This window comes from Elephas maximus, chromosome 19, assembly GCF_024166365.1.
Source record: "Elephas maximus indicus isolate mEleMax1 chromosome 19, mEleMax1 primary haplotype, whole genome shotgun sequence".
Lineage (NCBI taxonomy): Eukaryota > Metazoa > Chordata > Mammalia > Proboscidea > Elephantidae > Elephas > Elephas maximus.
Genome location: NC_064837.1, coordinates 72009303 through 72035859, shown reverse-complemented (window position 1 = coordinate 72035859; position 26557 = coordinate 72009303). Strand labels below are relative to the sequence as shown.

Genomic DNA, 26557 nt, shown 5'->3' with positions numbered 1-26557 from the left:
GAACCAGTTTTTACACACACACATACACGCAACACCCCACTGAACAAAACTGCTTCTGTGTCGCAGCTCCAGTCTGCACAGCACTCGGGTCCCCACCCCTCCAGAGTCCAGGGCCCCCCAGTGTGGGCTTGTGGGAGCCCCTGCCCTGCAGCCCCCAGGCTGCACTGGCCCCCCTTCTTGGCGCCACATGGGAGGCTCCCCACAGACACAGCTGAGATGGCTGACACAGGACAGAGACACTGTAAAATGACCAGCTTCTCAGCAGAAGAAAGCTGGACCTCTGTTAGCATCTCATCCCTCCACTCAGACCAGGTTCCGTGGGTCCTGAGAGCCCTCTTCTCCTGCCCCAGGTGTGTGGCGAGCCCTCCAAAGTGGAAGCTCCATGTCCCCTGGGCCCCCAGTCTGAGCGGGGTGGTGCCCAGGCGGCACCCTCGGACCAGGTGGGCAGAGGCTGGGAGGCCCAGACACACGGGGGCACGGCTGCTGGCAGCACCCACCCTCACCAGCTGTGCCCAGCCCCCGCTTCTAATTAAAGTCATGTTGTCTTTGCAGCGTGGGTCCTGGGTCCTTCGGTGGGGGCAGGGCGGGCTGCCAGTGGTCAGGCTGGGTCCCTGCACACAGTGTTGTAACCATGCTTGGCTCCACCGCAGATCCGATGTGGAATGACGCGTTTCCAAACCCACCACCTCCCCCCTGCCAAACAGTGATCAGTGCCGACCAGGCAGCCACGCCGCTGGCCCAGCCAGCCAGTCCTGTGTGTGAAATAAATAAGAACTCCAGAGTCTCTGGTCCTCCTCCCTCCTCCCCCAGCCCCCCCTCACACGCTCGTTTCAGGATTGAGAGTGGCCTCCCCATTTTTCTCGAGCTCTCCCTTCAGGAAACACTCCACTTCCCGGGCGTCCACTGGCCCGTCTGCGGGGGGCTGGTTGAGCTCCTCCTTGGCCGTGGCCGCCTCGCTGGCCTGCGGCTCCGAGGGCCCTTTCCCCCTGCAGAAGACGTTGCCCAGCAGCAGCACCAGGGAGGAGCAGAGCACCTCGGCCCCCGCCAGGATGAACACATACTGGTAGACGTGTGTGGCATCCAGGAGCTTGCCTGCAAAGAGACCAGACTCACTGTGGGCTGCCCTGCCTCTGCCGGCCGCCCCGCCCCTGTGCTGCCCCTTGAAGTCCCTGTGGTGTGTAGTTGGTGTCTCAGCTTTGAGGTTCCCACCTGCCCACCCACCTCCTGGGGCTGACCTGGAGAAAAGGCTTCCTCTATGCTGTGGAAGTTCAGGCAGGACTGTCCATATGCCGTCCCCTGCCCCTCGCCCACCTATCCTCTCCCCGGCCTCTTCCACCCGGGGGTCAAAACAGAAGTGGCTCTGAGAAGGTTTGGGGGTGGTCCTCGCCCAAGGCAGGGCCGGAGTGACGAGGTCCCACTGCCCCAGCGCTGTAGAGTCCTTCATGGGTCTTCTGGTCAGTGGAGCCACAGGGACTCACTAGGCCACCAGAAGTGCTGGGCAGGGCTCAGGCCATGTGGTGTCAAGTGGGGACCCCAGACGGGGACGATCTGATGGGAAGGACTTGGGCACCCCTGTCCCCAGCCATGCCGCCAGCACAGCCTAAGCGTGCACCTCCAGCATACTCCTGGCTCCCAAATCAGGGTGCGACCCCTATGACCAGGCCAGGCACGTCCTCATGGGGCAGTGGACGCTGGCACCTCCTCTGAGACCTGCTGGCTGGGGACTGGATGTGTGTGGGGTGGGCCAGGGCCAACCCATGGCCTCTGCCCAGTGCACGGCAGTTCCAGCGTCAGGAATGACCACAGGGGAGGTGAATTCCTCTTGCTGACCAGGTGTCTGATGGCGTGTAGTTCCTCCCGCAGGCTGCCACTTACCCCTGGAGGGTGGCCCCCCCAGCACAGTGACCACCCCCCCAACAGGCCGGCACTCACCCCCAGAGGGTGGCCCAATGAGCACGGCCACGGCCTCCAGCAGCAGCACCAGCCCGATGGCGCTGGAGAACTTCTGGGTACCCACGATGGCCATGAGCACCTCAAACTGCAGAGCACCCACCATGCCGTAGGAGATGCCAAAGAAGACGCAGAAGACCACCAGGCCACCATAGTCGGTGGCTGTGGAGCCCCCCAGGTCAGCGACACTGTTGAAGAACATGGCGAAGCTGAAGAGGTAGACAGAGTAGGGCCGCACTTGCCGCAACCCAGTGATGAGGCCTGCGGTGGGCCGCGCAAAGATGTCGATGAAGCCCAGCACCGTCAGCAGGAAGGCGGCCTGTGTGTCAGGCGTGCCCATGTCCTTGGCGTAGCTCACCACAAACACGGGTGGCACGAAAAGCCCCAGCACCATGATGGAGGCAGCCAGCGCGTAGATGACGAAGCCACGGTCGCGGAAGACGCTGAAGTCCAGCAGCCGCCGCACTGGCCGGCGGGGCCCCGGCTCGGCGCCTGGCGCCCGAAGCAGCTCCAGGGGCCGCATGAGTGCGGCACATACACAGCAGTTGAGCAGCAGGCCGCCCAGGATGAGGAAGCCGCCACGCCACCCATAGTGGTCTTGGAGCAGCTGGCCCAGCGGGGACAGGGCGCACAGGAACACAGGACTGCCTGCAGCTGCCAGCCCATTGGCCAGCGGGCGCCGCTTGCTGAAGTAGCGGTTCAGCATGATGAGTGAGGGCTGGAAATTGAGTGCCAGGCCCAGGCCTGGAGGGGAGGGGACATGGGTGAGACACTGGCTGCCCAGCCCCCACCATGCTCTGCTAGAGGACCTTGCCCTGTGTGCAGAGCCCCCCGAGCACCAGGGAAGTGAGGGGCCCGCTGGTACCCCATGGACACTGCTCCCTGGAGCGGGGGGGAGAGGAGGAAGCGGCTGGAGACCACTCATCCACGGAAGGCCCTGTGCCTGCTCAAGCTGAAGGGACCCTGCCCCGTCCACTTCTGGTCAACCTAGGAGGATGCTGGCCACAGAGCCTGGGGACCAGCTGAGGGACAGCCCCAGCCCCCACCAGCCACCTGGCACCCAGGGCCGTTCTGACCAGGGTCCCAGGGCAGGTTCTGGGCTCAGGATGCTCAGAGGAGCCTGACGAGTTTGCTTCTCATCACACGGGCCAGCGCACTCACCGGTAAGGACCCCCGTGGTGAGGTAGATCTGAATGATGCTGCTGCAGAAGGATGCGGCCACCATGCCCAGGGATGCGAAAAGGCCACCCACAAGCATCACTGGCCGGCAGCCGAAGCGGTTCACGCACACACTGCACAGGGGACCTGGGGGCAGGGGGCAGGCTGAGGACAGACCGTTGCCATGTCTCCAGGCCACGCTCACATTCACAGGCTCTGACCACATCTACGCCCGCCCACAGCCATGCCCCGTGGAGCTGGCCCGAAGAGCCTAGCTGAAGAGCTGTGTCTGGGGGTGGCCCCACAGCATTTCCTGCCCAGGGCTGTGCAGCCTGTACCACCTGCAGCTCAGCCAGTGCTCGCCCCCTGTGTGTACTGGTAACCTGGCTGTCTCTACTGCTGGTCAGCCCCCCACAGTGCCAGCTGCAGGTCACCATAAGCACCACGAGAACGGCCTGTGTACTGCTTTCTGAGGCGGATGGGGCAGTCCCCTGAGAACAGCATCTTTTAAAGGATAGCTCACAGTGTCTCGATCTCCAGGCCATCCTCAGGACCATCTATAAATACAGCCACCACCGTGCAAGCCAACTTGCTGTCCCCAGTTTGGCCCTACAGAAAACAGGCTGCTCTCTACCAGACTCCCTGTCTCTCCAAAAGTCCCCACACCACTATGCCAGAGTCTGTCCCCTGCAGTCTTTTCGTCCCATGCAACTGCTTAAGGACCCTGCCCCCGCCCCCCGACAGGAAAGCCCTCAGCAGGAGCCCCCGGGAGAGTGACCCCAGCAGCAGGTCCCCAAGACAAGCAACCCCTGACAGGTGACCCTTGGAACAGCAGACCCCAGCGAGGCCTCACCGGTGCCGTAAAGCATGGCCAGTAGGATGGAGGAGATCCAGGCCGTGTCGCTGTAGCCGATCCCGAACTCCCTGATGAGCTCCTTGAAGAAGACGCTGACTGCCTTGGGGAAGGCGTAGGAGAACCCAGTGATGACAAAGCAGCCAAAGAGCACAGCCCAGCCCCAGCCACCATCAGGGGCCGGGACTCCCGTCGGGCCATCGTCCACCACTGCACCACCCATGGCTGGAGGGCTCGGCCTGCGCCACCTGCAACAGGAAGCACAGGCAACTAGTTGTCACGGTGACAATCTCGGCTGGCTACAGCCGGGCGGGGTGGAGACAGAGGACATGCACAGGACACGTGGACGGCAGTGCTGCACACCAAATGGCCATACCCTGGGCTAGCCTCCTGCCAGGGTCTGCACGGGGGGTCCCCAGCCTCCCAGCCCAGGTCTGCATAGGGGCCCCCAGCCTCCCAACCTGGGTTTGCACAGGGGTCCCCATCCTCCAGGCCCGGGTCTACATGGGGTCCTCAGCCTCCCTGCCCTGGTATGCATGGGGGTCCCCAGACTCCAGGCCTGGGTCTACATGGGGTCCCCAGCCTCCAGGCCTGGGCCTGCACAAGGTCCCCAGACTCTCAGCCGGGGTCCACACAGGAGTCCTCAGCCTCCCAGCCCTAGTTTGCACGGGGTCCCCAGCCTCCCAGCCAGGGTCTGCACGGGGTCCCCAGCCTCCCACCCAGGTCTGCACGGGGTCCCCAGCCTCCAGGCCCGGGCCTGCACCTTCAGCGGCCAGCCGAAAGAGTGTCTCCTCTCTACCACAGCTTAGTGGGGCTGCCTCAGTACTAGCTCAGAGCCCACCCCTCGGCCACCTCTGCCCCGCGCGGGCCACAGGGTGCAGGACCAGCCACTGGCTGCTTCCTGACATCTGCTGCCTGACATAGAGTTCTAAAGGGCAGTGGCTTTTTTGGGCTCAGCAGGACTCAGATTACAGCCTCCTGGGCAGCGGGGACCCTGGTGGGGATGCTGGCCTGGCTGGCCTTTTCCACCAAGACCGTGGCTCCTGATTGGCCCTGTTTCTGGAAGCACCGAGTCACTGTTCTTTCTGGCAGTGGCTGCATTCCCATCCCGAAAGCAATGAACGCATGGGGCGGACAGGGCCACCCAGGACACGAGGACTCAGGAGCCCTGATACCAGAGTGGGGTCCCTCTAGACCCCACCCAGTCTCTTGCCTGGTCTTTGTGCCCTGGCCCTGTGCCTGCTCTCCTGCCCCTCCCTCTGGGTTCACAGTCAAAGTGTGGGCTGTCAGGAGCAAAGCAGCTTTGGAGGGAACAGTGGGATATAACCCAGGGGGGAGAAGGTGGAGAGAAGGGGTGGCCCTCCCGCAGCCAAGCCCCGGCCAGTCCGTCTCCAGGCAGGGGACGGGCCTTCCCCAGCGCTTGCCTACCAGGCTATGCCCTGCTCTTCCCAGGGTAGAGCCTCAACTCCCCCAGAATTATCCACAGAGGGGCCTCAATACAGTTCAGGGAAGGCTTGAAGCCAGGGACTGGTGGGGGGTGCCTGCCGTGGGGGAGATGGGCAGGAGGGCGGGATGGGGTGCGGGGAAGCTTCCACCTAGCCCACCTGCAAATGGGTTAGGCTTCCAGCCTGCCAGCCACACTCAACAGGACCAAAACCCCACAGCAGCCCAGGCTGACCCCAGGAGCTCAGCCCATGTGTGCAGGAAGCCGGGGCACGGGGTTAGACTTGCAGCTGAGGCCCCCCTTCTCCCAGAGCTCTGGGAGTCCCCTCTCCCACATGCTAATCACAGAGACGCTCCATATCCTCCCCTACTTACTCACCTGACTCTGGCCGCTGTGGATGGGGTCTCTGCTGTCTCCTTGAGGCTGGGATGGGTGGAGGGCAGTCCTGGGACTGGGGGACAGTCAGTCCAGCCTGCTCAGTACCCCGAGGCTCGGCCTCCCACTGCAGGGTCCTGGTAGCCTGTTTTCTGGGGAGAAAAAAAAGCCCTCTTGTGGTGGTTGTGGTTTCCAGGGTGTATATACCCTCCCCTGCAGCCATGCCCATGAGAGCCAGCCCTGACCCCTGGGATCCCTCACTTCTGGGAGGGCCAAGCCCCATACCCTGCCCCTCCTCAGATTCCCCTGGCAAAGTTGTTCATGGACCTACGACCTCACAAAGCCCGGGGCTCTGAGATGTTGACAGTCTGGCACAAGCGTCGCCCCCGCCCCGTGCTGAGGCTCAGGGGCCATGTGCCCTGCCCAGGTGGAGCCCTGCCTCCAACCATCCCAGCTAGAGTTTGCGCCCGAGGCCCTGGACCCCCAGTGACCAGCCATGCCAGGATGAGGCCCAGGAGATGGGGAGCATCACCCAGCAGTCAGAAGACAGAGCGCAGGGAGGTCTTACCGTGTGCTAACATTAGGTTTTAAAAGTCCCGAAGACCACGTACAGGGGCCCTGGTGGTGCAGGGTCCAAGAGCTCGGCTGGTGACCAAAAGGTCGGCAGTTCGCATCCACCAGCAGCTCCTTGGAAACCCTACAGGGCAGTTCTACTCTGTCCTACAGGGCCGCTGAGTCAGAATCTACTCAACAGCAGTGGGTTTTTGGAGGACCACATACAGCAGAGTAGCCCTTAAAAAAAAAACACTAAGAAATATACACATTTTAGGAATACACTGAAATGCTGATGGAGAGGGGCTGTCCTGGGGTCCCAGGTGGTTTGGGAACAACGGGTTTATGGGTGTTCATTGCACTTTTCCTCGCGCCAAGGAAAGGCATATGTAAGACTAGGGGCCACCCAGCCCTGCACCCAAGGGCCCAAGGAGGAAATGAAGGCAGCGAAGCACCGGACCAGGAGCTCTGAGGGCCCCCCGGATCTCGGGTGCAGCCTCAAAGCCCACCAGGGCTAGCCCTCCTTCAGGCCCCCAAGGTCCTCAGGGGACAGATGAGGGTGTACAGGGAACAGGGGCTGTGGCCGGGCACAGAGCCAGGGAAAGGGGGTGTCACCAGCCCAGGGAGATGAGATGTCCCCAAACTGGCCTCCAGGAGGATGAGGAGTGAGGCAGAGGGTGGCACGGCCAATGTCCTGAGGACAGGCAGGCACAGTGTGTTCCAGGACCTGCCTATAAGGCTCCTGTGGAGGGTGCCGCCCTCCCTGCCAAGGGCCAGTGAGAGGTGGGGCTGAGGTGCCTTCAGACGCAGGGTCATTCCCAGCCTGGGTGCCTGCTACACCAGAACAGCCCTGCCGGTCCCCACCCCTGCCTCTTGTCCAAAGACCCCTAAAGTGAGGCTGGCCCACTAGGTGTCAGCTGGCGAATCAGGGCTGACTGTGGCAGCGCTGTGAGACAAGGGGTGGGGGATGTGCAGGGAGGGCTGGGGCAGGGTTTCTGGGGTGGGGCTGAGAGGTATGTGTGTATAGGGAGGTAGAGAAAGGGGGTTGGGCATTTCAAGAGATCCTGTCTCCCACAGACACAATGTGGAGAGCGGGGTACCCTGCAGCACCTGGCTGCTCTGAGAAGGGGAGTGTCCCCCGTGCCCGCCGAGGCACGCTGGCCTTTTGTGACATTTACCCTCCCAGGGAAATTACCCATCCGTCCAGGCCCAGAAATAACCACCCTCAAGCACGGAAAGCTGATCCGTCCAGGTGGGTGGGGGTGCCTGCTCTGGGTCGGGCGAGGCTCCTGGGGGCACCTGAGGGCTGGTCACCCAGCTAGTGTGCCCACGTGAAGGGCCCACAGCAAAGGCCCCCAAACACCAGGCTGCTGGAGGCTGATCGGGTGAGGCCCCACAGATCTGAAAGCCCAATGTGTCCTCCCAAATCAGGGTCACTGCCAGCAGCCCCCTCACAGCGTCTCAGAGCAGGGGTCTGACAACCTGGCTGTCTGAGGGAGTCCCCAGCAGGGTCAGGTCTGGGGAGCCTCTGGGCAGCATCTTCACAGCACCCCAGAGCCCCTCTGTCCACGCTCATGCTGGCTTTGGTCTCCATCTTGGAACTGACACTTCCCGGACTGACACTCCAGTTTCACCTGCCCACCTAGGGCATACATCACTGGCAACGTTCACCTGCCCACCTAGGACATACATCACCGGCAACATTCCAACCTGAACTCCTGGGCCCCAGCCGGCCCCTCCATGGCCTCCCAGCTCAGCACGTCTGGCAACCCCGGACTCAACCTTAAGCACCCTACCCGCCCATCTAATCCACTCACAATTCCTGCCAACGTCCCCCACCTCCTGGGACCCCCGGTCCCCTTTGGTCCATTGTCCACTGGCTACCAGCTCTGCCCAGTCCTGCAAATTACCCCTCCCCTCAGACCCTCCTCCACCTCACCTGCTCTGTTCCAGCCCAGCGGGCTCAATGCTGTTCCCTGCATGAACTGGCCACTCCCCCTGAGGGCAGGGTCCGCGGGTCTGTGCACAGTATCCTCCCTTCCCAGCCTTAGGGGCAGGGCATGTCCCCTGGGATCTGAGCCTTGGGCCCTCGGGCCAGCGGCCTGTCTAGGCACTAGTGAGTGTGGGGGAGGCCAGCCGTCACCTGATTTCCAGCCCTCGGCCGGCAACTAGATCCCTTCCTGGCAAACCAGAGGCCCCAGTCTCCAGAGGCCTGAGGACATAGCCCAAGGAGATGGCCAGCCCCTCACTCCTGACCTTGAGCCCTGAGCCTCCCAAAGGAGCAGGGTTGGTGGTGGCTGGGAAGGAGTAGGGCCTCCCTGAGCTCCCCTTCCCTCTCACTGCACAGCCCTGTGCATGTTGTACAAACAGATGACCACATGTCGATGCAGCCAGGGCCCCCCGCTGCCCCCACCTGGCTCAGAGGGAAGTGTGAGGGACCGTTTGCAAATGTGTGGTGTGGGGGCCTCTTCTGGGGAGATTGGGCTCCTTTGCTTTCACCAGCACGGAAGAAAAATCCATGCTGGCAGAGAGTGGGCACAGGGTAAGGGTCTACCCAGGCCTGGTCTGGGCCCCTATTCCCACTGACCCCCAAGCTCCCTGACATGCGCTGGTACCCCTGCAGGCTCACGTGTGTCTGCTCACGTCCTTGCAGCGGCTGAGGGGCCGACAGGGCAGAAACACCAGCCTCATTCGCCAGATTGTATGCTGCCCAGAGGCCAGCCACGTGCTCTGAGCCTCAGCTGGGACCCATGGCCAGGCCCCAAAGGACCACTGGGCCGAAACTCATCTCTAACACCACACCCTGGCCAGAAGGCTGGCACCGGTTGCAGGCAGCTTCAAATCTGCCACTGGACGGGTGGCTGCGGGCGGGGGGGGGGGGCACCCCAGCTGGCTTCTCTGAAGGGGGGTTTTGGAGGGCAGAGATTGGCCCAGTCCACCTCCACACCACACACCAGGATCATCCCAGACACACCAGGCTTTGAGGTCCTGTCATACACCCTTTGTCCCACCCACACAGCCCTTCCACATGGTGCCTGCAGGGACCACAGCCACCCTGGCATGGCACCCTGGGGGCGCGACGTCCTGGGGATGGGCCTGACCCAGCTGGCCCTGTGCACCTGGGCCCTTGTAGCAAATTCCGTAAAACCAAGTGCCCCCAAGGAGAAGGGCAGGGGGAGAGTGGGGTTGCAAGGCAACACCTCTCCTCCCACCCACCGGGCCTGGTGGATAAAGGTGTGCCCTGGTCGCACCTGGCCCACTGCTGATGCCCTGAGTGAGGACTGACAGGGCAGCCCAGGGCTGGGGGCAGAGGCAACATCAATCAAAACCCAGGAGGCAGCAAGTGGAGGGACCCTGAGCCCCACCCACGGCAACGCCCCATCTCTGCCCTGGCCAGGAGAGGCCCCTGGGCCCCGCACCAGCCTGAGTGGAAGGAAAGGGACCCAGCCGCGCCTCTGCTCCTGCTCAGCCGGCTCGTTCCCCCTGGGCGCGTGGGGTTAGGTCTCCCGGAGCTCGGCCGCCCAGCCCCACCGATGGGGGAGCCAGGATGCGGGTTGGGAGGATGCTCTGAACGCCCCACTAGCCCGGCCTTGGGACGTGGGGGACGTGACCGCGCCAAGGGAGGAGCCGCCACCGTATTGCATAGAGTAGACGCCCACCAAGCCGCTACCGTATTGGCCGGGTCGTGTGAATACCTGCCGCCCGGAATTGAGCACTCACAGGGCCGCCCGGGTTTAGCGGAGCCCCGGAGCCTCTCTGCCAGCGCGGGGACCCCACCGGCTGTTCTGGGTCCCCGTGGAGTGAGCCCAATCGCGGCTCCTCCGGGGCGGGGCCGGCTTTCGTTTCCCTTCCCCAAGGCCCAGCTGGCTGGGCGCGGCTGGAGAACGTTGCCTTGTGAACTCGACCCCTGGGACCGGAAAATTGTGACCTCTTGGGCGCCCCCTTCCCGCCCCCGTGTGAGTGGCTGCCTGGAGCGGCCCATTTCACAGATGGAGACTGAGGATTGGAGGCCTGGACTCATCAAGGTGGCACATGAAGATGCCCCAGGCCCTGACCATGTCCTGCCTTGTCCCTGTGCCCAGGCCTGCCCCCCAGGTCTAATCAGGAGGCGCCTCCAATTTGCCCTCTGCACCGCCTTCCTCCCCCTCTTGCCACCCAGAAGGGCTCACCCTGGGGGTTGCATGTACTGGGCTCCTCCTCACCCTAGGGCAGGCACTGGGCCTTCCCCTCCCTTGCCAGCCTGGGCACAGAGGGGACCCGCCCTGGGGTAAGCCCAGCCTAGCACACCGGTTACTGCCAGCCAGGGGAGTAGGACCCCGCACCCCCTCCCCCACTGTGTCCTGCCCCTCCAAACCTAGTGTCCACTCAGTGAGAGTGAGGTCTCTCCTCATAGGTGGCTAGCCCTGCCCAAGGTCACGCAGGGTCATGGCCAAGCCTGCCTTGGGACCAGGCCTCCCTGCCCGTCCACACCACGTGTATGCCCTGGTCAGGAGGTCTCCACACCTGCCCCCAGAGCTGCTCTGGGCAGACTCCATCTTGTGCCCTCCTGGCAGCTCCTGAGGGCATAGCCTGCCCAGTGAGGGCCCACCACCACACTTCCTGTCCCTCCCCAGTACAGAGAGGCCAGCCCCTCCAGGCCAGGCTGACTCTTAGGCCTGGGGAATGAGGCTGGGAACCCCTGCCCCAGCGCCCACCTTACCCTTTGGCTGTGGACAGGCCCTTCAGGCCTGAGTGCATGGAGCAGGCCAGTCAAGTCCTAGGGCCTTCTGACCCTCCATTGCCTTCAGACCACCCAGCCTGAGGTCCTCATTACAGGAAGGGTGACCCCATCAGGCCACTGCTCCCCCATTCTGGCTGTCTGGACAGGCCACTCTGCCTCTGGACAGGTAGGACCCTGGCCCCAGGCTGACCCTTCTTACCAGACTCCAGACACCTCCCCCTCCCCCAGTGGCCCAGACCTGGACTAACCAACCACCTTGCACTGGGTGTTATCAATCCATTTTTTAGATAGGGAAACTGAGGCTGGGAGAATCCCTCAGTTTTCAGGGACCTAGCCCTAGTGTGGTGGCCGCACTGCCAGCGTCCCCCGAGGGCAGGTGTGGGTTTTGGAAGGTTTAAGGCACCCTTAAGGTAACAGGGAGGAGGAGGAGCAGGAAGCGCGGTCCCCCCAGCGCCACCTCGGGAGCACACATGCTCCTCACTCACTCGGGAGGCGGCCGAGGGCCGGGGGCGGCGAGGGGCACCCGGAGGGCCGCTACGGCCCCAGCAAATACAGCCGCCCGGCCCTATTTATATCCAGCGGAGCTGGCTGCGGGGGCCGCCGCCTACCGAAGGAGCTCCAGCCCCAAGGGCCGCCCGACGGAGGGCTCCTGGGCCGAGCAGGGGGTGGCCCAGAGGCTAGGGGCCCAGGGTCCGCGGACATGGGGGCGCGGCGGGCTCCCCGGAGCCCCTGGTGGGCGCAGGGGAGGTAGGGGTGGAGACCCTACCTGGGCGCCCCGCAGAGGACCAGGGGAGAAGGAGTGCGTGTGCGAGCGCTGGCCCGGCGTCGCCCCCACGCGGCTAGAGCTTAGCGCCCCAGGGTGCGGAGGAGTGCCGGGCTCGGGTCGAGCATCCGCGCCGCCGCCTATCTGCCGCCACTCCGCCCGCTGTGCCCGGGCGCCCAGCCGGGGGCGACTTTAAGGCTCTGGTCGCTCGCGCCGCACGTCCCTTGCGCACGTCACCTCCTGCTGGCGCCGCCCCGCCCGCCCCGCCCGGACCCCGCGCCCCCCTTCCCGAAGGCTCCCCGACGGCGCGCCCGGGTCCCCGCCACCACCCGCCCGCGGGGAGGGCTGGCGCCTGAGTCCCGATCGGGACCACCGGTGCGTGGACGCCTGGAAATGTCCCTTTGCCCCTGGCCCGCCCCCCTCGGCTGGGCGCCCCCCTGGCTGTCCCCCCTGCCCCCCGCCCGCTCCCCGCTTGCCCTGGCGGAAATCGCGGCTTCCATCTGCCCAGCTGGGCGGCTTGTGTGCCAGGGTCGGAGCCTGCAGTGACCGCGCAGACCTGGATGGGCCGTGAGCCTCTACCCGCCCGGTCGCGGCCTGTGACAGGCAGTCGCCCCCGGCCGCCCCCACGTTCCCCCCCCCCGGGGGGCTCTCGCGGTCCTGCAGGACCTACTCCCTGTGCAAACCGGCGCTCCCTCCTGGATCCGCAGCCCCATGGCCCGGTGCTCTTGGGCAAGCCTGTCGACATCCCTGTGAACTTCCGTTTCCCCAGCGTGGCTCCCGCTCTGAAAAGCCGAGGAGCCACCGACTCTGAGCGCCCGCGGCCCCACTTGAGGTGGGGCCACGGCCGTGGGATGGGTCTCCCATCCTGTCACCCCTTCACATCCACCCAGACACTGGTCCATGGGGGTAAGGTGAGGGCCACATCTCGCTGGTGCTTGGCAAGGCACTTTGCCGAGCCTGGCTTTTCCCATCTGCAAAATGGAGTAACAGGGCACTTTGGGCACTAATGTTTGAGGACACCCTGGTATTCAGCACTGGGAAGCCTGGGCCACCCAGCTGGGGGAGGGGGACACTGGAACACTTCCCACCTGTTTCCAGACTGCTCTGAAGTCTCCTGGCAATGGGAGGCCCAAGGCTGTGTAACTGGGGCTTCATCAGGGCCAGGATTTGGGGGGCAGGAGTGAGGACTCCTGCTGTAGGCCCTCCTGTGGGCCACGTGGTAAGTGAAGGGTGGGCAGCCAGGCTACCCCTTGGCTGCTGAAATGGCGGTGTAAGCGTACACCTGAAAAGTCTGAAGGGTGGGCAGCCAGGCTACCCCTTGGCTGCTGAAATGGTGGTGTAAGCGTACACCTGAGAAGTCTGCCGCCACCTCTAAATGTTAGCCCAGAGCCCAGCCTGCAGCCCCGGGTGTGGGGGCTGCTAACCTAGCAGATGAAGAACTTGCTGAGCTGGCTGAGCCTCATAGGACAGGGTGGCCTTCTGCCACTCAAGTCTTGGGGACCCTTGGACCAGGAGGCCTCCGGAGGTCTTGGAGGGACCCATCATCTGCCCATACCAATTAGCATTCACCAGCCCCCTTGGGCTGACAGGGGGGGACACCAGAGAGGAGGACACAGCGGCTATGGGAAGGAATCCCCTTGTCTTGGCAGTTCCTGCCTTTGGGGGGTGGGGGTGCCGCCCTCTCCTGCCCCCAGGTTATTTAGGCACACACCCTACTGCAACCACACGCCCTCCCTTTCCAGTGCCTTCCCCTCTTCCACCCCACACCTGTGCACAGATTCTCAAAAATGGGGTGGCAAGAGCGTGGTCGCTTGAGGTGTGGGCTGGAACTTGTGGGCGCCCACCGTGCCCCAGTAGCTCAGAGTGCCCAGTCCAACCAGGGGGGATAGTGCCCATGTTGCCGGGTCCCACCACCCCTTCCCACCTCCTGAAGCCAGGAGGGGCACCTGCCAGACTTGGGTCCTCCGGGAGATTCTCAGTTCCAGGAGGTTCAGCCCAAGAGAGGGCCCACAGACATCTTCCCCACCTCAGATGGGCAGACGGTGGCCTGCCTGGCACCCCCGGGACACTCCAGCCCCTCTCTGCTGTCCTCCAGTCTACCCTGGCTGCCCGCCCAGAGCTGAGCTGGGGGTGCCCAGAGAAGGGACCTATCAGTGCACCAGCTTCCCAGACCCACCTCCAAGGGGAGGGGTCCATTCCCAGCCAAAGGATGGGGCATTCAGGGCCTGGGCTTTGACTTGGAGGGACAAAGGGGCTGGAGGGGGATGTTCCTGTGGATGAGCCAATTCCCCGATAAGAGAGAGGTGAAGAAGGGGCTGGCTGCTGAAGGTGGCCTCCTGGGACAGCTCACTTTAGGGCCTAACCCCAATCCTGGCATCCTCTTAACGTGGGGCACCCCCACCTCTAAGTGCTCAGCCTTCAGAATTGGGTGGGGGCTCAGCTTCAAGTCTGTTGCCCCCCTCCCATGACCAGCAGCTCCTGTGCCCCAGCAAGTGGGAACAGGGGCTCCAATGGTATGCCTGGTACCTGGTGAGTCCCCCCAACCCGGAGGCAGAAGCCACAGGGCTGGGAGGGCAGGGGGACATGCCAGGCTGGGCCCGTCATGTCCACCCACAGCGGGAATCAGTACCCAGCCCCTCACTGCCCACCCATGAGCTGCCTACAGACTTTGGGGCCGCACAGAGGGGGGCAGAAAATACCCACAGGGGAGGGCTGTGTCTATGCCAGGCTCAGGGCTCCCTCCTCTGAGCACCCTGGGGACAGTGGCAGGGCTCTGGTCCCTGCACCTCGGAAGGCCAACAGGCCGGTGGGGGAAGCTGGCCCACACCCCGAATCTGGCCCCGGGGCCCCTATTCTACACCCCTGGGCACCTGGGTTGCTGAGCCAACTTCAGGCTTGGTTCCTCGTTCCAGCGGGGCCAGGCCTGTCAGTGAGCTGTTGTGCTGTGGGTACAGTTCCTTCCTTCAGATATTCTCATTTGAGGGAGGTGGCCTGGGCCAGGCACGGGAAGGGTGTGGCCATCGCTGGCCAGGGGAGGTTTCTGGGGATGACTGAGAGCTCGGAGACAGCTCCCCAACCCTTCCATCCTCTGGCCCCCTGTGACAGGACCCACCCTTGTCCCCCAGTCCACTAGTCCCACCAGGGGCCTGCCGTGGGCCCTACTTTCTCTGCGTGTTCCTGATTCGCAGCTGCAGGCTCCAGGTCTGCCTCCTCCCCACTGCCCAGCTGAAGTCTGCTGGGGGGCCGTTGTTCCACCTTTGCCAAGAGCGTTCTAAGCTGTCACATCTCCCATCTCGAAAAGCATCTTGGAAACACAGCCAGTTCCCCAAGGTCCCTGCGGCAGCTGCATGGCATGAGGAGGGGGAGGGGGCAGTCCCCCCACACCTCCTGGGGCCAGATCTCAGACACCCCGGGGCCCCAGGGATCCCCACTGGACTCAGGCCCTCCCTGGGGACCTCTGCTGCACTTGGGCCTAGACACCCCCTCCCCACCCCAACCCTGCCTGTACCACCCAGTGCTGCTGCCCAGTGAATGGATTGGGCAGGTTAGGCCACGAAAGTCACAGGACGGATTCCAGAGGACTACAGCCCTGCCCACTCCTGGTAGGTCCTGTCTGGCTGAGGCCGAGCACTTGGCACCACTGTCTCTGGTAGCACAACTGTCACAGCCTGTCACTCCACACCTGCTGATCACACCTCCCTGCCCAGACACCAGGTCCCTGGGGATCCTTGCCTGAGCAGCTGGTGTGGGGGAGAAGCAGCCTCCCCCGAAGGCTGGGAAGGGGGTGCAGATACAGCTGAGGCTGTAGAGATGGCGACTTCTCCACCCAGCCCACCGCTGAGCCTGGCCTCTGGGGTGGAGGGCATGGCCAACTGTCCTCCCCTCACTGTCCCCACTGCCTCTGGTCTGAGGGTGTTTGAGCTCCTGGGAAAATAAAGAGGTAACCACAGGCTGGGCTGGCCCTCCGCTGTAGACTGTGGCCAGGCTATGGGCGGGGGTGGAGCAGGCTGAGAGGGGGCTTGAGGATGGAGTGTAGTCTCTGTAGTTTGTGGGGGTGCTTGGAGTATGTTGGACATGGGGTTGGGGTATGGCTTGTGTGGGATGTGTTTGGATGTGAGAGGAAGGTGTTCATGCGGGTGGGGCCTGCTGGAGGTGTGCGGTCCCTGCCTAGACCCCAGGTCAGTGACACCTCTGACTCCCACCCCTGGGAGAGCTCAGACACATGCCTGCCCTCCACCCCCTGGGATCGCTTTCTGGGGCAGGTAGAGGCGGGGTGCGGGGAGGAGTTGGCCGGCCTGGCTGGGGACGGCTGCACTTTGTGGGGTTAAGACAGAGACTGTGGGTCCAGTGGAGCAGCACACAGCCCCACAGGCTCCGTGACTCTGTCGCTCCCCTCCATGCCTCCCCTCTGTGCCTCTGCAGTGCTCTGCCCCTGCTTGGGCACCCAGAGAGTAGATGTCCTAGTCCCGGGGCCACAGTGGATGCAACAAACCTGGCAGAGGCTGGGGTAGGATGCTTGGTACTAAAGCCACTGTTGTCCCTTCTGCATGGCTCCCATCCTGTCCTACTTCTCTACTAGCCACCCAGGGAGGGATGGAGTAGGAACTGTATTAGGTTATCTATTGCTACATAAGAAATCACCCCCCAAAACTTGGCAGCTTAAAAACAATACTCATTTGTTTTCTCACATGGTTTCAAAGGTCAGGGACCTGGAAGCAGCTTGGCTGGGGGGTCCAGGGTCTCTCCCCAGGCTGCAGTCAGATGTTGGCGGGGCTGATGTAGTCCGGAGCCTTGGCTGGAGCTAGAGGATCCACTTCCAAGGGGGATCCCTCATGTGGCTGTTGGTAGGAGGCCTCGGTTCCTCTACACATGGACCTCTCCCTGAGGCTGCTTGCGTGTTCTCACAACATGGTGGCCGGCTCCCCCAGAGTGAGTGATCCAAGCGAGAGCCAGCAAGGAAGCCTTTTTGTTGTTGTTGTTGAGAATATACCCAGCAGAACGCACACCAATTCAACAGTTTCTACTTGTACAATTCAGTGACACAGATTACACTCTTCAAGCTGTGCAGCCATTTTCACCCTCCTTTTCCAAATTGTTCCTCCTCCATTAACATCAACTCACTCCCCCCTAAGCTTCCATGTAACCTTTTGAGTTGCTGTTGTCAGTTTGATCCCATGTAGATAGTTCTTTAAAGAGTACAACACTCAAGGCAGACATTCTTTACTTAATTAGTTCAGCTTAATTAGCTGAACTATTGCTTGGTTTAAAGAAGGCTTGAGGGGATATTTTTGGTTTCAGCTTTAAAGATTATTTTAGGGTAATAGTTTCAAGGGTCCCTCTGGCTTCCATGGCTCCAGGAAGTCTGGATGGCAAGGAAGCTTTTTATGACCTAGTCCCAGAAGTCCACCACCATCTCTTCAGCCAAACTCAAGAGTCAGGATTTAGGCCCTGTCTTTGAAAGGGGGGAGTATCAAAGGATATGTGGATTTATTTAAAAACCACCCAAGGCACTGAGGGGTCAGGAGGCCCCAGAGGAGTCCACACCCCACCCCTGGCCCTAGAAGGAAGTAGAGGGGATGTGAGCTGGCTGTAGTCAGGGCCACAACCACAAGGTGCCCCATGGGGGGCTATCCTTCCCTCCTCCAGTGGAGCCCTCCAGACAATGCCTTTTTCGGGCAAGTCTCAGCTGTGGAGGATAACACTGGAGATGAGCAAGCCAAGTGGCCTCAGGGGAGCCCCTAGCTCCAAGGCCTGCCCAGCTGGGGGGGGGTGGGGCACGGCGGGGGGGTGGTGGTGGTGGTGAGTGGACTTAATATCAGAACCTGGGGCTGTGTAGCCCCCCACAGCTGCTCAGCTCTGATGTTGGTCTGTAGGAAACAAGCCACAGGGCTCCCTTCTTCACCTCCTCCTGCTTCTTCAGCCTCGGAGCCCAGGAGCAGCACCTGGGAACTTGGGCTTGTCACTCCCATGGCGCAGGTAACAGCCTGAAGGTGAAGGGCGCTGTTGGCATCCCTGCTTGGCCGTGAAGGCTTGCAGTACAAACATTCTGCCAGGGAAGGTAGGTCACACAGTTGGTTTGTGTAGTGTTACACTTTCGTTTTTAGAAATACATGTATGTGCAGGAAGAGATGAGAAGGACCACCCCCAATGTTAACCCCTGGGAGTGGGGTTGGTTAGGGTTAGGTTAAATTCTCCCTTTTTCACTTTTCTAGAATGCCCTGCTTTCCTGCAGGAAGTATCTGTTACTTTTATAGTTAAGAAAATAAACGTGCCCTAGAAATCCCATGAGCATGGACCACTTTTAGGGCCATGAAATATTCTGCGTGATACTGTCACAGTGGACACATGGCATCAAACGGTTGTCAAAACCCATAGGCTGGAACAACAGAGGGACCCTCATGTGAACTGTGGACTTTAGTTAATAACAGCGTATCAATGTCAGTTCATCAGTTGTAACAAAGACCACAGCCTTCAGTATGGATTACACCTCAACATAAAGAAAACAAAAATCCTCACAGCTGGACCAATAAGCAAGATCATGATAAACAGGGAAAAAATTGAAGTTGTCAAGGGTTCCATTTTACTTGGATCCACAATCAACAGCCGTGGAAGCAGCAGTCGAGAAATCAAAAGATGCGTCGCACTGGGCAAATCTGCTGCAATAAAAAAGCAATAGACCTCCTTAAAGTGTTGAAAAGCAAACAGGTCACGTTGAAGACTAAAGTGCAGCTAACCCAAGCCATGGTGTTTTCAGTTGCCTCATATGCATGCGAAAGCTGCAAGATGAATAAGGAAGTCAGAAGAACTGACACCTTTGAATTGCGGTGTTAGTGAAGAATTTTGAATATACCATGGACTGCCAGAAGAACCAACAAATCTGTCTTAGATGCTCCTTAAAAGCAAGGATGGCGAGACTTTGTCTCACATGCTCTGGACTTGTTATCAGAAGGGATCAGTCCCTGGTAAAGAAGAGGGTCAGCGAAAAACAGGAAGACCCCCCCATGAAATGGATTGACACAGTGGCTGCAACAATGGGCTCAAACATGGCGGTGATTGTGAGGATGGCATAGAACTGGGCAGTGTTTCGTTCTGTTGTATGGTTGCTATGAATCTGAACTGACTCAACGTCACCTAACAACAGCAACAACAAATGTGCCACATCTTAGGGGAGACTGTGAAGGGAGAGGGGTATGTGTGAGCTCTGTAGTATGCACTCAATTTTCTGTAAACCTAAAACGGCTCTAGGAATAGTCTGTTTATTAAAAAAAAAAAAAAGGTGTGTGACTAGCCAGCTCCCCCCGCCCCCATCTCTAAGTTGGGTGCACGTTGTCGCCAGGTTCCCTAGGCAGGGGCCTCCCTGGAGCCAGAGGCTGCCCTGGATCTCCCTGTCCCACTCCTGAAGAGTAAAGCCCCTACACAGGCCCTTGCTAGTCGCCGCCATCATACCAGCCTCAGCCGCAGGGCCCTGGTCTTGAGCTGGAGGCCTGGGTCGTGGGCACAGAGTAGCAGGAAGCTCGCCTGGGTGCCGGAGAAGTTCTAGGGGCCTCAGCCAGACCACCAGAAATCCTCCCCTGTACCTGGGACAGAGCAGGCAGGTGGACTTTTGGCTGGGGAGCCAGACCAGGAGCAACCCTGAACCTCTGGGCTGCTCCGCTGCCACCTGCTGCCTGGGTCTAACCTTTCAGCCTTGATCCTCCCCTTGCTCCCTTGCCCTATCTAGCCTGGACCCTGGGACTTCCCTGCCCCTCCTTGCCAGCCTGTTCACACCCCACATATCGGCCCAGGTAGGCCCTGGGCCCCCAGGGGTTGGGGGATGAGTCAGGGTCAGAGCGGCCACTGGTGTGTCCCATTTGCTGGGATGCTGACATCCTCAGCACAGCCCCTGACTCCCTGGCTAGGCCCCCAGGCAGCCCTTCCCACCTCATTCCCCCGTCCCTGCCTCCTCCTGGAGTTCCTCCCCACCCACGCCGCACTTGGCGCCCCTCCTGTCCACCTGAAGGGCAGGCCTTTCTTGCTGTGGGCTCAGGTGTTGGCCCCAAGCCTTCTGGGGGGGAGGGTGTCACCTGACCCCTCTGCACCCACGTCCCCATCTGTAAAGTGGAGGTAACGTTAGGGCACCTGCAGGTGGGCACAGGGTTAGTCTGGTGGAATGCGTTGGGTCTTGCTCTGAACACATCCACCATGGCCACCACTGTGAGCCCTGCCCTGGCCAAGGGGGCCCTGCCCTGGCGGAGTGGACCGTTGCTGAGACATCGTGGCGGGGGGGTGGGGGTGTCCAGGCTGTGCTGACACCACCAAGGGCTGGATGGGATGGGACCCAGGCTAGGTTCTTTGTCTTCTCTGGAGACTAGAGCCTGGCCCTCACCACAGCCTCCCAGGGAAGACAGAATGAGGCCCCTGGGGCAGATCCTGCCCCATGAGCTCCCAAGGTGGCCAAGTGTACCTGCTCTCCAGGTAGGTTGTGGCGCCCTGCACAGTCTGCTGAGCCCAGTGCTGCACAGGCCCTTCGTCCATCCTCTCTATGGTCCATTGAGACAGGCGCAAGCAGGTCAGTTGCTTCCGGGCCACATTTGCCCTATGACATTGTTGCTGCTCTGTCTCCAGCCCCATCCTCTCAGCCACCTGTAGACGTCTTCTGGGCCTCCGGCTCCCTGCAGTGGTCTCCAGCTCTTCTGCAGCTCCTGGGGGCTCCCCCTCTCCCGACGCCACATTTGGGGGCCCAGTCCTCATTCTACTCTCCATCCACATCTGCTCTGGTGACCCTGAAATCCCCACGTGAACCCCCCTCAGGCCTCCAACTGGGATGCCCTCTTTCCCTCATGCCCCACATCCAGGTGGCCTGCCAGCACGCCCCATGGCTCCTCACACCCCAGCCATGTCCCTGAAGGCAGAGGAGTTTGTCTGATGTCTTGCCCACCTGGAAGGGTGCCTGGAACAGAGCAGGTGCTTGTGAGTGCGGACGAGCAAGTGAGGGGGCTTCCTCAGTCCAGAAGGTTCCCTCGGCTTCTTTCAGGTCTCACCTGCCCAGGGCAATGGTCTCATAGCCCCACCCCTTGCTTTAATTCATTGTGTTTCCTGGCCTCATCCCCTCCCCACCCCAGTGTGACAACCGTCTGGACTTAGTGCAGTGCTGAGGTGTGACCCAGGAGATGAGACCCAAGGTGAAGGCACCCCGAGGCAGAGGGCAGTCCCTTCCGCCCCACTGCAGCTGCAGCCTTGGCCCAGCCCACCCTGGCCGGACTCAAGCAGGAGGATGGGAGGACTGAAGCAGACCTTGGCAGAGGCCCAGCCCCACCGCAGCCTAGAGCCGTGGGTACAAAGGCAAGAAAGTGCCCAACTTCCCTGCAAGGGGACCTCAAAGGAAAGCACCTCCCCCACAGTGACTCAGCGCTGAGGACTCCCAGAAACCACCTGGGGAGGGTGGGGGTGGAGAGGCTGGAACCAGGCTCCTCTGGGGGACACCGGGGACACGGGCTGAGGGGCTGGCCTTTCTATGCTGGTCTGGGTGTGTGGGATGGGGGTCCTGTTCCTGCCCCACGTGGGGTCACGATGAGCCCTCTAGTTTCCCAGACCTCAGTTTACCCATTTTTACTGACAAGGATGGACCTCATGGTCTCTGGGGTATCTGGTGACCATGTGAAAGTGCCATGTGTCCCCAGGGTGCCCTTGCCCCTGGGGTTGAGGCTGGCTTGGGGGGCACATCCCAGGCCCTGGTCATCTGTCCCCAGGCACCATCTGCCCCCAGGCCCTGGTCGGTGCAGCTAACAGAAAGCAGTGGACGACAGCATCTCTGGGCCAAGACAGCCTGGGGGAGTGGTCTGGTTAAAGGATACCTGGCATCCACTGTAGGTCAGGTGGGCTCAGCCTGGCCCCGCGGAGAGCATCCCTCGTCGCCCCTACTCTCCTTCCAGGCGCTTCCATTGATGGCTCGCCGGTAGTTCCTGCTGACACTGCCATCTGGCCCCCTCACCCCAATGCTTGAGCCTAGTCCTGAGGGTCCCTTCCCAGAGGCCTCCTTCTTTCCTGGTGGAGGGGAGCTCCCCTGAGGTTTCCCCTTACCCGGCATACCTCCCCTGCTTGTCCCCACCCCTGAGCAGGGGTGCCGCCCTGTTCACGGGCAGCTCCTTGCTTTTGGTGGGCAGGGATCACCTGGCACAGACTGGAGGGTGGGTTGGGGGGATATCTCCCCACTGGACTGTCCCCACCCATAGTCCCCCATTCTCTTTCCCTAGGATCCTGCCAGGGAATTTGCCCAAACATCTGTGCCACTGGCCTTCTCCTGGGAGCATCCTCAGATGCTGAGCCCAGGGGGCAGGAGGAAGCCATGCCTTGGGTGTGGTTCTGGGCTCCCCTCCTGCCTCCAGGGCCTGTGAGCAGACGGCTGGGCAGATGGAGAAGTGGCCAGGCAGGCCTAGGGCAGGACGTGGTCCAAAGCAGGGGAAGTGACTTGCTCAGGCTAGGCTCCACCCACGCCTCTTGCCCCTTGCCCTGTACTCACGGGACTCCAGGCAGCCTGGAGGCAGAGGTTCCCACTGGGGATGACCACCAGTACCACAAACCTAGCAGCCAGAAATTGGAAGAAAGGCCCAGTGGTCGTGGGTGATTAGGGCTGGGCGTCCTTGGGCAGCCCTGGGCTCCCTGCCTCCCTGGTGCATTGCCCTGGGAGGGTCATCCCAGCTGCTGGGCCAGGGTGCCCACCCAGTGGTCAGTCAGTAGCATCCTGAGAGCTGCAGGCCCAACCCCCCAGGTGATGGCCTTTTGGCCTTCCTCTTCCCTTGTTTGCGCCATGGATGATGGAACCAGCTGACGTGTGTCGACATCGCTGTGCTGGGCAGTACAATACTTCGGTTTGCTTGTCGGTAAACAGGGGCAAGTTACAGAACTGTCTTAGTTACCTAGAGCTGCTGTAACCCAAATGCCACAAGTACAGAAATTTGTTTTCTCACAGTTCTGGAGGCTGAAAGTCCAAATCAGGGTCTGGGCTCGCAGATGATCCTCACGTGGTGTCTATTTTCCCCTGTGTGTCTCTGTGTCTATTTTGCTCTTTTTATGAGACACCCCTCAGATTAGGTTTAGGACTCACCCTATGCTGGTGTGCCTTCGTTAACATGACAAAAGAAAACCCCTTATTCCCAAACAGGGTCATATTTAAGGTTAGCAGCGTTGTGCACGGGGTCACCCTGGGTCGGGGTCCTCCCCTTAGTTTTCTAGTGCTGCTATAACAGAAATACCACAAGTGAATTGCTTTAACAAAGGAAAATTTATTCTCTTGCAGTTTAGGAGACTAGAAGTCCAGTTTCAGGGCAACAGATCCAGGAGAAGGCTTTCTCTCTCTGTCGGCTCTGGGGGAAGGTCCTTGTCATCAATCTTCCCCCGGGTCTAGAAGCTTCTCAGCACAAGGACCTCGGGTCCAAAAGACATGCTCCCCTCCTGGTCCTTCATTCTTGGTGGCAAGAGGTCCCCCTGTCTCTCTGCTGGCTTCTCTCTTTAATGTCTCAAAAGGCATTGACTCAAGACACAGCCTAACCTTGTAGATTGACTCCTGCCTCATTAACATCATAGAAGTAGGATTTTCAACACATGGGAAGGTCCTAGCCATTAATGAGCTGAAATGGACTGGTATTGGCCATTTTGAATTGGACAATCATATGGTCTACTATGCCAGGAATGACAAAGAGGAATTGTGTTGCATTCACCATGAAAAAGAACATTACATTATCTATCCTGAAGTACAATGCTGTCAGTGATAGGATAATATCCATATGCCTATAAGGAAGACCAGTTAATAGGACTATTATTCAAATTTACACACCAACCACTGAGGCCAAAAATGAAGAAATTGAAGATTTTTACCAGCTTTTGCAGTCTGAAATTGATCGAACAGGCAACCAAGATGCATTGATAGTTACTGGAGATTGGAATTCAAAAGTCAGAAACAAAGAAGAAGGATTGGTACTTGAAAAATATGACCTTGGTGATAGAAATGATGTTGGAGATCACATGACAGAATTTTGCTAGACCAATGACTTCTTCATTGCAAATACCGTTTTTTCACCAATATAAATGGCAACTATACACATGGCCTTCTCCAGGTGGAATACACAGGAATCAAATCGACTACATCTGTGGAAAGAGACAATAGAAAAGCTCAATATCATCAGTCAAAACAAGACCAGGGGCTGACTGTGGAACAGACCATCAGTTGCTCATATGCAAGTTCAAGGTGAAACTGAAGAAAATTAGAACAAGTTGACGAGAGCCAAAGTATGACCTTGAGTATATCCCACCTGAATTTAGAGACCATCTCAAGAACAGATTTGATGTGTTGAACACTCGTGACCAAAAGACCAGACGAGTTGTGTGGAACGACATCAAGGATATCATACATGAAGAAAGCAACAGGTCATTAAAAAGACAGGAAAGAAAGAAAAGACCAAGATGGACGTCAGAAGAGACTCCGAAACTTGCTTTTGAACGTTGAGTAGCTAAAGCGAAAGGAAGAAATGATGAAGTAAAAGAGTTGAACAGAAGATTTCAAAGGGCAGCTCTAGAAGACAAAGTAAAGTATTATAATGACATGTGGAAAGAGCTGGAGATGGAAAACCAAAAGGCAAGAACGCTTTCTGCATTTATCAAATTGAAAGAACTGAAAAAAAAATTAAAGCCTTCAGTTGCAATATTGAAGGATTCAATGGGGAAAATATCAAATGACTCAGGAAGCATCAAAAGAAGATAGAAGAAATACACAGTCATTATACCAGAAAGAATTGGTTGATGTTCAACCATTTCAGGAAGTACCATATAAGCAGGAACCAATGGTACTGAAGGAAGAAATCCAAGTTGCACTGAAGGCATGGGTGAAAAACAAGGCTCCAGGAATTGATGGAATACCAACTGAAAAGTTTCAACAAACGGATACAGCACTGGAAGTACACACTTGTCTATGCCAAGAAATTTGGAAGACAACTACCTGGCCAGCCAACAGGAAGAGATCCATATTTGTGCCCATTCCAAAGAAAGGAGATCCAGCAGAACGTGAAAATTATTGAACAATATCATTTATGTCACACTGCAAAAAAAAAAAAAAAAAACTGGGTGTTTTTTTTGCAAGTAAAATTCTGCTGAAGATAATTCAAAAATGGCTACAGCAGTACATTGACAGGGAACTGCCAGAAATTCAAGCTGGATTCAGAAGAGGATATGGAACAAGGGATATCATTGCTGATGTCAGATGGATCCTACCTGTAAAGCAGAGAATACCAGAAATATTACCTGTGTTTTATTGACTATGCAAAGTTTTTTGTCTGTGTGGATCATAACAGAGTATGAATAACATTGCAAAGAATGGGAATTCCAGAGCACTGAATTGTGCTCATGCAGAACCTGTACAGAGACTAAGAGGCAGCTGATGGAACAGAACAAGGGGAGACTGCATGGTTTAAAGTCAGGAAAGGGGTGTGTCAGGGTTATATCCTTTCACCATACCTATTCAGTCTGTATGCTGAGCAAATAATACGAGAAGCTGGAGGAAGACTCATTAACAACCTGCCTTATGCAGATGACACAACCTTGCTTGCTGAAAGTGATGAGGACTTGAAGCACTTACTGATGAAGATCGAAGACCACAGCCTTCAGTATGGATTACACCTCAACATAAAGAAAACAAAAATCCCCACAACTGGACCAATAAGCAACATCATGATAAATGGAGAAAAGATTGAAGCTGTCAAGGATTTAATTTTACTTGGGTCCACAATCAACAGCCATGGAAGCAGCAGTCAAGAAATCAAAAGACGCATTGCATTGGGCAAATCTGCTGCAAAGGACCTCTTCAAAGTGCTGAAGAGCAAAGATGTCACCCTGAAGACTATGGTGCTCATGACCCAAACCATGGTGTTTTCAACCCCCTTCTATGCAGGTGAAAGCTGGACAATGAATAAAGAAGACTGAAGAAGAGTTGATACCTCTGAATTGTGTTGGTGAAGAATCTTGAATATACCATGGACTGCCAAAAGGATGAACAAATCTATCTTAGAAGAAGTACAGCCAGAATGCTCCTTAGAAGCACGGATGGCAAGGCTGTGTCTCACATACTTTGGTCATGTTGTCAAGAGGGATCAGTCCCTGGAGAAGGACATCATGCTTGGTAAAATAGAGGGTTGGCGAAAAAGAGGAAGACCCTAAATGAGATGAATTGACACAGTGGCTGCAACAGAGGGTTTAAGCAGAATGATTGTGAGGATGGTGCAGGACTGGGCAGTGTTTCATTCATAGGGTCTCTATGAGTCAGAACTGACTTGATGGCACCTAACAACAGGGAGATCACAGCAGATGACAAAATGGTGAACAATGACATGATACTGGGAATCATGGCCTAGCCAAGTTGACAAACATTTTTGGGGGACACAATTCAATCTATAACATCCTCGACCAAGTCAGACTGGGATTAGAACTCAGGAATCGAGGTCCCGGAGCCCAAGTTCTTGGTCAGCCAGCTGTGAAGCTTGAGGGCCTGGCACCCTTGGCTGGGCTGCAGGGATGGTCACAGTCACCACAGGGTCAGGGAGTGTGCAGAGCTCTCGTCGACCCCACTTCGCAGGTTGGCCCCACTGAGGCACGCAGGGCCAGGACGCAGACCCCGACCCACGGAAGGGGCGCTGTCCCCTCTGCCGGGACCTCATTGCCACCGAGGGCTGTGTCCGCTCCGTGGGATCTCCCGGCCCCAGGCCTGGGCTCACTGCG

The 26557-nt window shown here is 59.0% G+C and overlaps 2 protein-coding genes across 10 annotated transcripts; both read right to left on the bottom strand.

Annotated features, from left to right (window-relative positions):
• Positions 1-12: 12 nt before the first annotated feature.
• SLC16A3 (solute carrier family 16 member 3) lies at positions 13-14773 on the bottom strand. Of its 5 annotated transcripts, none has more exons than XM_049861399.1 (6): positions 14686-14773; positions 5784-5932; positions 3962-4209; positions 3112-3255; positions 1933-2694; positions 13-1092 (listed from the first exon to the last, which is right to left on the bottom strand). In XM_049861399.1, exons 3-6 carry the CDS (start codon positions 4182-4184, stop codon positions 818-820), a joined length of 1404 nt encoding a protein of 467 aa, XP_049717356.1. In that variant the 5' UTR covers positions 4185-4209; positions 5784-5932; positions 14686-14773; the 3' UTR covers positions 13-817. The 5 variants fall into 5 exon arrangements, with proteins under 5 accessions (XP_049717356.1, XP_049717358.1, XP_049717360.1 ...); XM_049861401.1 differs by lacking the exon at positions 14686-14773 and adding an exon at positions 13762-14672; XM_049861403.1 differs by lacking the exon at positions 14686-14773 and adding an exon at positions 12486-13752.
• A 1731-nt stretch (positions 14774-16504) lies between these two features.
• LOC126063221 (uncharacterized) lies at positions 16505-22509 on the bottom strand. 5 transcript variants are annotated; one of them, XM_049861412.1, is made up of 4 exons: positions 22314-22509; positions 20259-20577; positions 19262-19392; positions 17872-18471 (listed from the first exon to the last, which is right to left on the bottom strand). In XM_049861412.1, the coding sequence occupies exons 2-4, from the start codon at positions 20561-20563 to the stop codon at positions 18287-18289; spliced, it is 621 nt and encodes a 206-aa protein (XP_049717369.1). In that variant the 5' UTR covers positions 20564-20577; positions 22314-22509; the 3' UTR covers positions 17872-18286. The 5 variants fall into 5 exon arrangements, 3 of the variants coding, with proteins under 3 accessions (XP_049717370.1, XP_049717369.1, XP_049717368.1); XM_049861411.1 differs by lacking the exon at positions 22314-22509 and adding an exon at positions 20733-21142; XR_007514221.1 differs by lacking the exons at positions 19262-19392; positions 22314-22509 and adding an exon at positions 21649-22291 and having other exon boundaries at positions 20259-20835.
• Between the last annotated feature and the right edge of the window lie 4048 nt (positions 22510-26557).